This window comes from Toxotes jaculatrix, chromosome 22 (genome assembly GCF_017976425.1).
Source record: "Toxotes jaculatrix isolate fToxJac2 chromosome 22, fToxJac2.pri, whole genome shotgun sequence".
Taxonomy (NCBI): domain Eukaryota; kingdom Metazoa; phylum Chordata; class Actinopteri; family Toxotidae; genus Toxotes; species Toxotes jaculatrix.
The window spans coordinates 7,279,769-7,294,917 of NC_054415.1; the positions used below are offsets into that span (position 1 = coordinate 7,279,769).

At 40.3% G+C, this 15,149-nt stretch overlaps 1 protein-coding gene and 1 non-coding gene across 2 annotated transcripts in view; both read left to right on the forward strand.

Annotated features, from left to right (window-relative positions):
- plxna4 (plexin A4) overlaps window positions 1-15,149 on the forward strand; it is a 251,605-nt gene that overhangs the window by 198,129 nt on the left and 38,327 nt on the right. The window contains exons 26-29 of the mRNA XM_041030041.1: window positions 846-949; window positions 4,230-4,329; window positions 6,720-6,910; window positions 10,255-10,424. Coding sequence (XP_040885975.1) covers window positions 846-949; window positions 4,230-4,329; window positions 6,720-6,910; window positions 10,255-10,424 — 565 coding nt within the window. The remainder of the gene's footprint in view (window positions 1-845; window positions 950-4,229; window positions 4,330-6,719; window positions 6,911-10,254; window positions 10,425-15,149) is intronic.
- On the forward strand, window positions 2,528-2,600 carry trnal-caa. Its single transcript has one exon. It is a non-coding gene; the product is annotated as a tRNA-Leu (tRNA).

Sequence of the window (15,149 nt, forward strand, 5' to 3'; positions counted from 1 at the left end):
AAAGAGAGGGAGCTTCATTCTAAAAAAGAGTAAAGTGGGTGATTAATTTAACTCGCCTCTTGTTACTGTCTTTCACGTGTGTCATTTTTCTTTTGGTTCAACATCTCTTTGCCTTCTACTCTGAAGTTTTTGCGTTTTTCTCCTCTTTTTGATTCAGTTCAGGTTCTGTATGACAATGTGAAATGATTGTTCTGGAGAAAGAAAAAGAAAAACCTCTATAGATGAAGATGGAGACAGTGACAACTAGTTTTCTGGCAGATTGTTTTTCTTTCTTCTGGTGTTGATATTGTTCATGTTTTCATCTAAGAAGGGTAGAACTACAACCTAACCTTCTTTTTACTCCCTGGGGGAAAATTAGACTGCTACACATACCACCAGCACATGCGATGTAAACGATGAAAATCAGCTCAAGCTACATAAAGATGCCTGGAGTTAAAAATCAGAACTTTCCAACCTGTTGTTACTCCCAGTAAAACAACATAATTTCTTTTACAATTTAACTTTAATGTAATGATCGTCTCTGTAAAAACACCCTTAGAATTTGCAAACAACGTTTATTTGTATCAACTGCTGTTGTGGCTAAAAAAGCATAATTGTCTCTTAAAAGCAGAAATCCAGCACCAGAAATACTAGAACAACCACCAAAATCCATTATTTGTTTCCCAAAGGCATGTCAGAACACTGAAGATGACAAGATTTTAAGATAAGAAAGATGCACAGAAAAGGGGTGAAAACAGAGTCTCCTTGTCAGAGGAAACAAATAAGAGCAGAAGTAAATATTGTCAGAGGAGTAGTGTTGCATGAATATGCGGCAATATCCTGACCATTTTGATTTTTCTCTGCAGAATGGCGCCAAGGTAGAGGACAACGTATGATCCTGCAGGATGAGGATGTCACCACTAAAATTGAAGGTGACTGGAAGAGACTGAACATGTTGGCTCATTATCAGGTACGTCATTTTCAAATGTGGAAAACTGTAACCTGCACTAAACCCATTAAGTGTCCAGCTTGCATTTTAAGTCCATAACAAATCTCTGCCTGAATATTTTAACTGTTAAAAACTTCAAAGTACGTTTCCTTACAGTCTGTGTTTGTGTGTGTGTTGTGCACCTGTCTGTCTGCAAGTTTCTAAAAATCTAAAAATTAACATTGACCAAAATGTGTTTAACTTGGAGATTTTGATAACATTTCAAAGTTTGCAGTTTTAGAAATCCAAAGGGTTTGTAACGTTTTAGATCCCACAATGAAAGAAACAGTTAAAAAAAAAAAAAGAAGATTGCTATCTCCAAAGATATCTGTATGGAGCGTGTATTTCATAGATTACATCTTTTATTTGAAGAGATTCACATGTTCTTTATTTCAAGAAAGGTACGGTTATTCTCCTCCTACTTCCACAGCAAGGATACACAAACCCAATGCTGAAATGTGTCTCTGACACTTACTTATTCATATCAGCCTCTCTTTTCTTTACCACCCATCATCCCTCTATTCGTAGTATAAAGCATGCAGCTGTCTCTGATTCCCTCTCAGCTCACCTCCACGTTTTTCTCTTGGGCTGGATGACCTATTGATCTGCACTAAGCTCCAAAACTATGTAACTGACAGTTTGGTCAAAGGACTTTTCTGTCCATGTAGAAGTCCTTGACTGACATGGACACCACATACACACCAACACCACAGGTTGGAGGGAAATGAAGCAGGGCGAGGCATGGAAGTGACACAGAGTGACACCTGGAAGTTATCCCTTACGCATGGAGACGGCTTGAGATAAAATCTGATGTGTTGTTGAGTATCATCTGCCTTCTGAAATGGATTCGTGTTAGAATAAACTTTATGCACAAAAGAGGCACATCAGGAGTCAGAGACACGTGAGGTAACATAGGCATGCACATAAGTTTGTAGAGTTAATAGGAAAAATCTGAATATACACCTTTATTAACAGGAAGGCAAATAAAGACAATTGCACCTAATATTTCTCACTAATTAAATACGCAAATGTTTTTATGCAAAGTGGCAGACAAACACATATCGGCAGGTGTTTTATGCATCATGAGTAGTGACTGTCTGCCCTGCCAACCAGAATGAGTCTGGTTGGAAAAACAAGCCTGCTTTGTCAACATGGTGTTAATAAGTCCAGCAGCTAAGCAAGCAACCACTGTCCCCTCCAAGTGCAGTTTGCGTGGTGCCTAAATTAAATGTCATCTGCAGCAAGTGTCAACAGGCTTGGAGTACGAGGCGCGGGTGGAATGGATTAGGGAGCTGATTCGAATCGGAGATAAGATAATGAAGACAGAAGTTAATTCATTTTTTCAGGCCGGGGAATAAGGGCGCCTTATCTTTGACAGACCAAAAAAAAAAAAAAGAAAAGAAAACACTCCCATCCACTCAAAATTTGTCAGGAGGCTAGGCAGAGAGCAAGGAAGGGAAGGGACACCACAAACACTTTTTGTCTTCAGTCAAGGGCATCTGCAGTTATATTTTCAACTCTTGTTTTTATAACTTTATGTCCCTGAGTCTTGTGACTGCTGCCCGGTTAGCTCAGTTGGTAGAGCATGAGACTCAATCTCTCAGGGTCGTGGGTTTGATCCCCACCCTGGGTGGCACTGCCTCCCATGGGCCCACATCCCGTGGGAGGTGCCTTAAGAGTTTGTTGCATTGTGGACTGGGCGGCATTCGCCCCTGCGACCTGGGCCCAGACCCAGATAAGTGGCAGATGATGACAATCTTGTGGCTTGAGTGTAAAAGGGTTAAATCTCCACATCGTTTTGCTGAAGAACTTGTTGTTACTAATTAAATCCATTGATGCACTCTATTGATTGATGCCAACCCAGATGTGTTTTTATATCTGGTCCAGGGATGTCCTCCAGACATGGTATCTATGTATTATTTGTCTTATTAGAATAAGTATAGAAAAATAAGTAGAAGAATAATGTGACCGACCAGACACACTGAATAGAGTCATGTGCTTTCCTTTATTAAACCAATAAAGGATCTGCCAGTAGCCAAATTCATGCACTCACTCTGCCTTTGCATCACAAACTGAGTGAAAAGTTAGATTCTTGTTCAGGAAAACATCACATAGTAGCTACAAGCAAAAATGTGGCATTTGCCATATCAGATCTTTCTGTCTCATAATGAGAGACATTTCTATCCTCCTCCTCTTTCAGGAAGCTGTGCTCCGCTTTCTGCCTTTATCCTCTCCTCCAAATGTTATTTCCCCAAATGCCACTCCTCCTTTTCTCATTTCATTATGCTCAATTGTGCTTTACTCGTTTTATATCTATTCAACATATAAGAGCAGTGATCAGGGTGCATGCTTAAGGATGCTGGAGAGCTGGGGGGGCTCCCCACAAAGGAATAACAAGAGCTGCCCCGTGGGCCTCCTGCTTACAATGATATAAACATATTATGCATAAGGAGCAGATTGAGTGACTGGGTGAAGTAATGATACAATCTTAATAAGGCCCTGGCTCACACACACACATGCACACCCACACATATATGTACAAAAGCCCCCTGGTCCTTATTCCCTGTCCCATCCACCCACACTCTGATAGAGATCACTTCAATTAACCCTGCTTTACCCTGCAGCACGGGTAGCCAGCTTATGCAGAATAGGGGTACACTGTGTGTGTGAGGGTGTGGGGTTTGGGGGGGGGGCATCGCACAGCTGGGACAGACTCCCATCCCAGTTGTGTTAATTGAATCCTGTTTGGCCGGCTGGGGAAGGAGGATTGCAAAATTGACTCATTCATTCGTTTACACATTTATTTACACATACACCAACGCAGACACACACTTAGACACACACTTCTTGATTCTTCACACATGCGCATGCGCACGCGCGCACACACACGTAGGTCCGACCCTAGAGGAAAGCTATTATTGAATAGAGACTGTGGGACGCCCCCTCTCACACAGGCCTGTACGATGCTTTGCTAAACTCTCCCTCCCCCTGTCAGTCATCATATGTATGTGTGGGCTGAATAGAGCACATAAGGGTAATAAGATATTCTGTATTCTAAAGTAGTGCTTTCCAACATGAAAATAGAATAGATGGAGGGAAATATAGAAAATGACACCAATACAATGATCTATGGGTTTTTTGATTGGTTGTGTTAGAAATATGCACAAAATAAAAAAATAAACTCTGCAAACAAAAAAAAAGCTTTTCTGGTTCTGTTGTTTTAAACAGTCATCTGCATAATTTATGTATGTCTGTTTTTCAGGTGCCTGATAATGCAGTAATGGCCTTGGTTCCCAAGCAAGTTACAGCCTATAATTCAGTAAACAACTCCACTGTGTCTCGAACTTCTGCAAGTAAATATGGTAAGTCTGCTCGTTTCTGTACATATTCAGGTTTCTGCTGTATCTGCGTCAGGGAGCCACTTTCCCAACAGTACCCAAGACCAGACACACTGGTAGAAACTACATGTACATTTTTCAAAGTGCTCACAACATAGTCAAATGCTATTATTATTTTATATCAATATTAAATATTGAGAGAGAAGTACAACATTTCAACATTAAACTGGACCTCTTGTCAGGTACATAAAGTTAAGTAAATAAAAGAATTAAAGATTAATTTAAGTCAACCAAATCCCAAACATAACAATAAAAAATATCAAGTTTAGAAAATGCAGTTATATTTCAGAAAGTAGGGAGGAAACATATCTGATCCCGCAGCAGTGCATGCCCCCACCTGAAAGTGACGAGCACATCCACAGGACCCTGCATGACAGCAGTGACAGACTTAGAAAGACAAGACACAATTTAGAGTAGTTGAAAGGATTTCTAAAACATAACAAGAGACCAAATAGACTCTTTCTTCTGTTGTTCTGGCCTCTTGAGACTCCAAAGTGTGTCCCCTCATCCTTCCATGTGCCAGTGTTTTTTCCGCCTGTCCGTCTGCTCCAGGTCTCCTTGAACTTGAGAAACCATCAAGTTAGCTGCTGATCAAAGGGCCAGCCTCACTGCCCACAAACACTTCAGACACATCAAATGTGGTGGCACATTATTAGCATCGCCTCATCTCCATACGGTCTCGCCTTGCCTCTCTGGCGCCAAATGAGACCAGATAGGACAAGGTGAGTGGTGCAACAGAAACAGGAGGGAGGATGCCAGGAATATCTCCCTCAACAATTTTTTTAAGGGATTGACTTCAAACACAAGTGTGATCCACTTCACAACTGGTGTGGTACTTGAGTGACTTTGAACTCTTCCCGAGTACAATGGCCAAACAGTGAAAAAAGAGACAAGGCTGAATTTAATATAGCTGCTGTGGAGGGGGGGTGGGGGTGGAGCAGGAGAGAAAGTTGTGGAAAAAGTACAAAGATTAAGACAAACACTGTGTAACATGTTGAGTCAAGAGAATGAAAGGAGAAACCTTTGTGTTTGATCTTTGTTGTAATGCTTCCATCAAAAACCACAAGGAAAAAAAATAAACAAGGGAAACAACACAACTCCTGTGTGTGGAGCTGGATCAGAATAGAATCCAACCAGAAATCTCTCCCCTGACTCTGTTTCAACCTCAGCTTTCTGACTTCTTGGAATAAATAATTAACACAAAGTGATTGCACTGCTCTCTCTCCCTTTATAACCCCCCCCCCCCCCCCCCCCCAAAAAAAAAAACACCTGACATCCTCTTGCACCCACACAACCCCAAGAACAGTGCAATTAATCTCACACTTGTCCAGTGTCTATGAAAAAATAAAAGTAATGCCAAATTGATATCCCTGTGGAGAATACTTGACACAGGTCTTACAACAAAGCTACACTATTGGCCACTGAAGTGCTCTAAAGGAGAGGCAAGCATTTTCAGTTGATCATACTGTAATCAAATTTGAACAATCAATACACACACACACACATACACATAGACACACACACTCAGACACACATTCTCTGTCTCCTGCTGTCTCTCTTTCCTCTGAAATCTCTCCTCTGTACACTCCTCCCGCTTTTCTCTCTGAACAGATTGATTTCTGTCACGGTGAAAAACACTCTTTTTTTTCCCCACTCCTCTCTCCAAACCGCACCCACTGATCAATTTTTTTCACACTATGTAAACACTCATTGAGCCATGTGTTTGGAAATGTCACCGCCACTCTGGCCATTGGGTGGGCCATACATATTTCATCTCCTCTGACACCTGTTCGATTTTGTGTCAGCCGGCGATGCTGTGTCTTTTCCCTCGGAGAAGAAGCCATGAAAAATTAACCATGCACACTTTCTAAAAGTTTCATATCCAATCTCCCAGACCTGTAAATTGTAAGCCACAAGCCAAAAAAGTGTATACTGGAGCTGACATGCAAGTTAGGCTTTCCCTTGCCTCTTTGGTGAAGCATCAGACTTGTCTTTTCAGTATTTTTTGTTTATTTGAGCTGAGTCTGATTGATGCTTTTTGTTAGTTTTCGTTTCTTCTTGTTTATGTCAAAGTCTGCTATGATTAAGTTTTAGATGCGTATTCTTTCTTCTTCTTGTCCTCTCTGATTGTTTTCTCTTCCTGATGCAGGCAAGAAAAACCCAGCAGAATTCAGTTATTTATTTTCAGTGTTTAATTTACAGATCTTTATAGATGCACTATGTATTAACCTTAACAAGATAAATTCATACAGAATAGAAGTTACATACCAATGAAAGTTACGGTACACAGTAACATTAATTGACACTGTGCTTAAATCAGTACTACATGACCTAATACATGTTGTGCTCCACAGAGAACATGATCAAGTACACCGGAAGCCCCGACAGCCTGCGTTCTCGCACTCCTATGATCACTCCTGACCTGGAGAGCGGGGTCAAAGTTTGGCACCTGGTGAAGAACCATGAGCACGGAGACCAGAAGGAGGGTGACCGCGGCAGCAAGATGGTCTCTGAGATCTACCTGACACGACTTCTGGCTACCAAGGTGAGACATCTGTGAAAAAAAATCTTACATGTGATGACTTGTTTATTCATTGGGTCAGTGGGTCATCTTATCTGGTCTTGTTGTAATTCATGTCTCATGCTAAATTAAGTCTTTATTTTTCAATCTTTAACATTTTGCAGGATATATGATTTAACAGCAAAAAAGGCTTTAGCTCGGTCCCATGAGCTGCATTTTTAACTAATCTATGTGGGAACTCATATTTTTCTTGAAGCAGTTCACCAGGTGAAAGGCTAAAAGGTCACTCTAACCTTCACCCTGTGTTAACATGACTCAGAATATTCTCACTTTATTTAAATATTCATGTTTACTTTGCATGAGTCATCTCAGTGGAAAAGATTATTCAAATATATTCTTCTATCCCCTTAAGTGAGAAAGAGAAAATAGATTTGTGTTTGTTTTCTTTTTTTCATTACTGTTGCGTTGATGCAGCAGCATATCAAAAAGGGTAAAGATGAAAAGACCCATGAAGCAAGTGAAGGTGTTTCTGTAATGAAAAAAATGATCGGGCAAAAATAGAAACGGTTATAAAATGAGTCTCTTTGAATGTGCCTTGCAACAATGGCCCCCAGGAAGAAAAAAAAAAAACAGTTAATTTGGTTTGGAGGGAAATGTGACTTTGATCCAACAGCTGAATGCAAATTACCAATCCACTCCTAAAGCACCTTGTCCTTTTTTCATCAAGACATCCATTCTATCAGACACAGACAGAGACGTAAAGGCAGGGTAAAAAGGGAGGCTACAATCTGAAAATGTTCAGGTAGTAACTTTTGTGATTCAGTAACATTTCACTTTTTTTTTTCTTTTTTGATTCAGTGTCTGCCTCAGTTTAGCAGTTCACATAGAGAACATGAGCTCAGTTCTGTGTATGTAATGTAAATAGTGGCAAGACTGAGTTCTCCATGCACACACATAATAAACAGACATAGAAATAATAATTTGAATGTGTTGTGCTGATAAGCAGACCACACAAAACTCAAATGCCACGGCAGCAGAGACATTAGTACCAGTTACGCAGCAGTAGCTATGTATAAAGTTTGCCAACATTAGCTAGTGTTAGCCACCAAAAGCTAATGGTCATATCAGGCTTAGGAAAGTTGTAGCAGAAAACCCACTGAATGTACTGAAAGAAAAAAAGTGCATTTTATTTCCCATGACTTCAACTTTTTATTTCTAAGAAGTGGAATGTGTTGTTTTTTCTTTAGAAAGTCAGTCTTCCATTAAGAGAAAATACATTATCAGCAGACCACACATGGTTGTGGCTAGATGTTACTTAACACAGGAGAAAATGAGGAGAAAATGTTGTGAAACACACATATCACATGCTAAATGGACAATGTAAGAAACAGCTGAACAGTTCCCTCTGTTTATACTTGGGGAGAACTAATGACTGTGCATGTGTGGGTAGTTGAGAAAAACCAGGTGATGAATTAAAGCAGATAATTCAGACAGAACTAATAAAGAAACAAAAATCAAACCAAGCCTGTAGAATAAGAGGTAGAGAGGAGAATGGCAGTGTCGTCACCATGACACATACTGTATAGCCCTCCACTCCACACACCTACACACCAGCGCACGTCACCTCTCGGCCTCAGTGAGACGCTCTATTTCCCTGCCATTATCCCATTCCAAAGTGCAGGAAGGTGGCTTCTAACTGTAGACAGCACATCATCTTTCCAGATGGATTGTTTTTGTGAAATAACCAGTTTATCTTGGCCGGCCATCTCTCTTGGTGAGAAATGACTGGGCAGACAGGCAGTGTAATTGACTGCGTTTGGCTTTCACCATGCCAATAAATACCTCTCCCTGGCAACGCCGCTGACGTCTCTCATATTAGCTCCATCAGTGTCACTCTGAGCGAGTGTGGGTACAGGGCGTGTTCCTGTGTGTGGAGAGTGGGCACCAGGAAGGATTGCATTTTCCCTCCTCACTTGTACACTCAAGAGTGTGTGCGTGTGTGTCCATCTCTACCTCACCACATCTCCTCCTTCGTCTCCCTATTTCTGTTTCAGTGCTATCACCAACGTTCTGATTGTTTGCTGTCCTCTCATTTCGTCGTGGAGGCAGACGGCATCAAAACATCCACATGACATATTGTGTTTAGAGTGCGGTCTAATGACAGGGGAGATGGTCGTAGAGAGGGGAGGTGTTGGCAATGTTGGCAGTTTCAGCTCCAGCAGGGAACAAGAGAACCCTGTGATGATGACAGCGTTGATGCCGAGGTCCCCCTTGAGATAAAATGTCACAGCCTCAGCACTTGTAGGCGCACACACAGGTTTTAGTATCTACACACACACATTTATGCATGCACGCACAAAATGTCAGGTCTCCCCTTGCCAGCTAATGCAGACTGTCACTTGGAAGGCACATGGGCTTGATATAGAGATATGTGATTCCATCTTCATAGAAAAACAATAAGTTGTCGGGAATGTAGGCCACATTAGAATTATAGCCGTGATTGTCGGCCTAACAGGATTCTCTCCACCCACTCTCTTCTACCTCTCTTGACTCCATGATTCGGTCACTCGCTCTGACCCAAATTGGATTTTTATTTGCCGGTGCCTGTACACACCTCATCTGCCACACTTAATGGCAATCTTTTCCTGATAGGAAACCTCTGTCGTTTTCATTTCTATCCCTTGCTCCTGCCTTTTCCCGTGCATCCCATCAGCTCATTCTTTACAAGAGGATTAGATTCCCTCACTCCCTGTCTCTCCTCTCTCTTCTCCTCCTCCTCCTTAAAGTCGCCAACATTAAATCAAATTAGGGTCAATGGTGCAGTGTGGGAGCTAATCCGGCTGCACAAAGAGGCTTAGGAGATGTGCCTCCTGTTCCCAGATATTATTAAAAGTCAGCTGTGAAATAACAATTTCCCCCATCAAAACTGCAAGCGGATTTAGGAGCCGGGTCTGTGAGATAGGAGTCAGACACATAAACATTGCAGCTCGGGGACAAAGTGACATGCACTTCACAAGTTTATGCCAAGTTTAGGCGCCGGTATGTTGCTAAATGTATTAGACAGTGACAATCTCATTCACAGGTTCTGTGTGTCCTGTTCAATGCAGTTAGTGGTTTAACGTACTAAAATCATAGACTTTCAAAGACTTTTGGTTCTGTACGCTTTCATTTTCCTTGTAAGTCACTTTTACTGGTTTTGTAATTGTTTCCCTTGTTATTCCTTGTGTGGCAGTGGAAACTAAAAGCGAGGAATATGAATGCTTTTCTGGAACTCAGGAACAACACCTGTAAGATAATTTAATGCATAGAAATCCTGGTTTATCGTCTTAAATAATGTGTTTTCCCTCTCTCCCCTCCCTGCTCCATAGGGTACATTACAGAAGTTTGTGGATGACCTGTTTGAGACCATCTTCAGCACAGCACATCGAGGCAGTGCCCTGCCACTGGCCATCAAATACATGTTTGACTTCCTGGATGAGCAAGCAGACAAACACAACATCCATGACCCACACGTTCGACACACATGGAAGAGCAACTGGTGAGTTAAGTGGTTTAAGCATGACTGTGCACACACCTGCAGACACAGAAACATGCATACACACAAAGACGTAGTGGGCTCTAGTCATGAACACTTAAGAAACTGGTGAGCAAGTTACTTGGATCTTATATTCACTTCATTATTTGTACAACAGTGTGGTGCCTTTAGTTCCGTTCATGGTCTTTTTGTTTTTGCACTGTTGTTTAATGCACTGCAGGCGCAGTCAGTACGTTTTGGCACATTTCACATGGCATTGCCCTGGTATTGCCCAGTGTCAGTGCCAAGCTTCACCACACGCCTCTTCCCTTCCTAATATCCATTAACCACAGGGGCGTGTAATCTTCATTAAAGCCAACCACAAGGGGCTAATCCAATTGGCTGCCAAGTCTCTCCATCTATTATTATTGATAACTGGGCCAAAAAACGCCTGTCACTGTGGAAATCTCCACAGTGACAAATGTATGCTCCCAGGTGCAGGAAGTACACCTCTAAATTAATATCCGCTGATTAATTTAGACCATACTGACCTCTGTGAGCCCACCTGAAGAGGTTGGTAGGGGTTAAATAACTAACAGTGCACCAGAATGCGTTGAGCAGAGAAATGAAAAGGTGAAGAAAGGGAAGTGAACTCAGTGGGAGTTAAACGCACACTAATATCTCATTAGCCTCCTGGCCTCTGCCAAGATCCCAGCATGCATCACTCAGCCTAAGACCCAGGAGAACCATGGAGATGGGAGGATAAAATTGATGTGCATCAAGGGACAAATAGAGATGAGGAGTGGGTCGGGGCCTAAAGGAGGTAGAAATATTTGCGCTATGGTCCTAATTTTGGTCTTTTCCTGTGTCTGCGTTCTTGGACCATTTGCAGTGTGTGTTAAGTGTTTTCTGAGAGCGCAACGGGCTCTTACATTAGACTTTTAGTGGAATGGGCTCTCACTAGAGGGCTGTGAATGAATAGCAATTTATCATAATACACCATCACGAAAGGCCTTAGATTGCACACAACAGTTTGTGCTGATGCCACCACAGATATCGTCTCTGTGTGGGATGTGCATATGCCTGTGTCTTTTTGCCTCTCACTGTGTGCCCTTACCTATAACCTTTAATCACCTCAAAAGACTGCTATCTCGGCTGCAACAAAAGCCTTCATTTTGTCTGATGGTAGAGAATAATAATGTCAGTGCCCCTCCCATGCTAGGCCCCTGTCCCATTAAACCTACCAGGCCCATCGTCATCATACACACCATTAACTTCAAGCCATCACACTAGCCAGAGCCCCTCCACCCCACAGCTACCCCCTCCTCCCCTTCAGGGTTTCCCCACCATCTGAGCTCCACTATACGTCCCCCAGTGTAGCCCTTATGTTAGATTATCCCTTGTTCTGCAGTGCTTCAGGGCCTATCTTGTGATAAGTTTGGTTCTTACATTGTTGTCATATCATATTATGATATTTGTGGATAGGACCTTTGAAACAACAAATTTTTTTTGCATAATCCACACTGGAATTAGACTGGGAACTGTTTTTTTCTGTAATGTCTGAGTACGGTCTAAGACCTGAAAGAAACCTAAAGATGGCATCCAGGATTTATTTCTAGCCTAGGAATTTATCTGTGGCCTTTTACAATCCAAGGTCATCCTTCACAGTAAGTCTTGGGATGGCAACACCATTAACACAATACCTGCCTATGCCATTATTTCATCAGCCTACCTGTGGGTATAACAAGGTTTTTGAAGCAAACCATGTCTGTAAATTTTGATTGTGCAAAGTAAAAATGAGCTAAACTGTTAGTTGTTTCTGCATTGTGTGGCAGAGTTGTAATGTGTATTTGTATGCGTGTATAGTAAGTGTGTGCACGCATGAGTCACTGGCTCCTAGAGCATCTCCAGATGGTATCTTTTGGATTAGCGGCAGTGTGTCAGCATCTCCTCTCATCCTCACTCTTCTGTATTTGGTGTGTGTGTGTGTGCCTCTGTCTGCACTGCATGTTTGTCATGTCGGGATGCAACAGACAGAATTTTAATTATTGTGCAAAACTGGCGCATATACTCTTCTTTTCTGCATGCAGAAAAACAGAGCTAAAACAGAGCTTGCAGCAGTGTGGTTGTCTGACAGTTGCAAAGTCTTGTTAATACTTGTTGGTCAGATTTCTTAGTGAGAGAGATGAGGATTAGCAGAGTTGATTTTGAACTAGCTACCGCTCTGTAGTACTGCATTGTAACTCAGTCCTTTGAAATGGACAATCTACTCTGGGTCACAAAATGTGCTAAACACTATTTCACAAACTAAATAAAGCCACTGTACTCTATCTGTAGGGCTGGGTATCAAATTCAGTACTTCCTAAGGTATCGACCGAATTGCCTCAATACTATCGGGTATTGACACTGCATGAAAAGTGGGATTTTTGTCCCTGTAAATGCCTGAAAATCTCCCTAATTTTCGTCAGTTAACGACAGTTTACAGCCTGTGAATGTTGCGTTCATCTGTGTGACATATTGAAGGAAAAGAACCATGATGTATGTGTAGAGCTGGCGGAGGTGCTAATTATAATTAGCTTATGAATAGCAGTGAAACCGCACCTGGCTAGCCTGAATTTCCTCACTCACTATTGAATGAAACCACTACTTTTAAACAAGCCAAAATCACTTGTGATTGGTGGGCAGATCCGTCACTATTGGTCACCCTGGGCCATTATAAATATAAACACCAATAATAAAATAAATCATTTTCATATTCACATGATATGCTATTACGTTGTATATACATGTCATTGTTATTGTATGGACCATACTATTAATACCATCAAGGACGTGAATTAATTTACTGAGGAAAGGAACTTTGCCAGGAACATTTATTCATTCAAAGAAAACTTTATTAGCACAAGCTGTCCATTTCTCAGACGTCTGTGATGTGTTGTTCTGTAGTTCAGATTCACCTCTAATCTCTTTCTTCTAGATCGACTCCGAGCTTTACAAAGACCTAAAAATGTCATAAAAAACGTCATATGGTGGTATGATGTCAAAACATGCCAAAAAAGTCATGCTTTAGTAAGGCCCAAAAATGTCATAAAAAACATCATAGCATAGTAAGGCTTCAAAATATGCCAAAAAAGTCATACTTTAGTAAGGCCTCAAAATGTCATAAAAAACGTCATAGTATAGTAAGGCGTCAAAATCGGCCAAAAAAAGTCCGATTTTTTTTCCGCCTCAAAATGTCATAAAAAACGTCATAGTATAGTATGGCGTTTTTTTCGGGCAAAAAAAGTCAAAAAAATTTTTGGCCTCAAAATGTCATAAAAAACGTCATAGTATAGTAAGGCGTCAAAATCGGCCAAGAAAAGTCTGATTTTTTTTTCGCCTCAAAATGTCATAAAAAACGTCATAGTGTAGTATGGCGTTTTTTTCGGGCAAAAAAAGTCAAAAATTTTTTTGGCCTCAAAATGTCATAAAAAACGTCATAGTATAGTAAGGCGTCAAAATCGGCCAAAAAAAAGTCACAATTTTTTTCACCTCAAAATGTCATAAAAAAACGTCATAGTATAGTATGGCGTCAAAATCGGCCAAAAAAAGTCAAAATTTTTTTCCACCTCAAAATGTCATAAAAAACATCATAGTATAGTATGGCATTTTTTTCGGGCAAAAAAAGTCCAAATTTTTTTGGACTCAAAATGTCATAAAAAATGTCATAGTATAGTATGGCTTTTTTTTTCGGGCAAAAAAAGTCAAAATTTTTTTCCACCTCAAAATGTCATAAAAAACGTCATAGTATAGTATGGCATTTTTTTCGGGCGAAAAAAGTCAAAAAAAATTTCGGACTCAAAATGTCATAAAAAACGTCATATTATAGTATGGCATTTTTTTCGGCCAAAAAAAGTCAAAAAATTTTTTCGACCTCAAAATGTCATAAAAAACGTCATAGTATAGTATGGCGTTTTTTTCGGGCAAAAAAAGTCAAAAATTTTTTTGGCCTCAAAATGTCATAAAAAACGTCATAGTATAGTAAGGCGTCAAAATCGGCCAAAAAAAAGTCACAATTTTTTTCACCTCAAAATGTCATAAAAAAACGTCATAGTATAGTATGGCGTCAAAATCGGCCAAAAAAAGTCAAAATTTTTTTCCACCTCAAAATGTCATAAAAAACATCATAGTATAGTATGGCCTTTTTTTCGGGCAAAAAAAGTCCAAATTTTTTTCCACCTCAAAATGTCATAAAAAATGTCATAGTATAGTATGGCATTTTTTTTCGGGCAAAAAAAGTCAAAATTTTTTTCCACCTCAAAATGTCATAAAAAACGTCATAGTATAGTATGGCATTTTTTTCGGGCGAAAAAAGTCAAAAAAATTTTCGGACTCAAAATGTCATAAAAAACGTCATAGTATAGTATGGCATTTTTTTCGGCCAAAAAAAGTCAAAAAATTTTTTCCACCTCAAAATGTCATAAAAAACGTCATAGTATAGTATGGCATTTTTTTCGGCCAAAAAAAGTCAAAAAATTTTTTCCACCTCAAAATGTCATAAAAAACGTCATAGTATAGTATGGCATTTTTTTCGGCCAAAAAAAGTCAAAAATTTTTTCCACCTCAAAATGTCATAAAAAACGTCATAGTATAGTATGGCATTTTTTTCGGGCAAAAAAAGTCAAAAAATTTTTTCACCTCAAAATGTCATAAAAAACGTCATAGTATAGTATGGCATTTTTTTCGGCCAAAAAAAGTCAAAATTTTTTT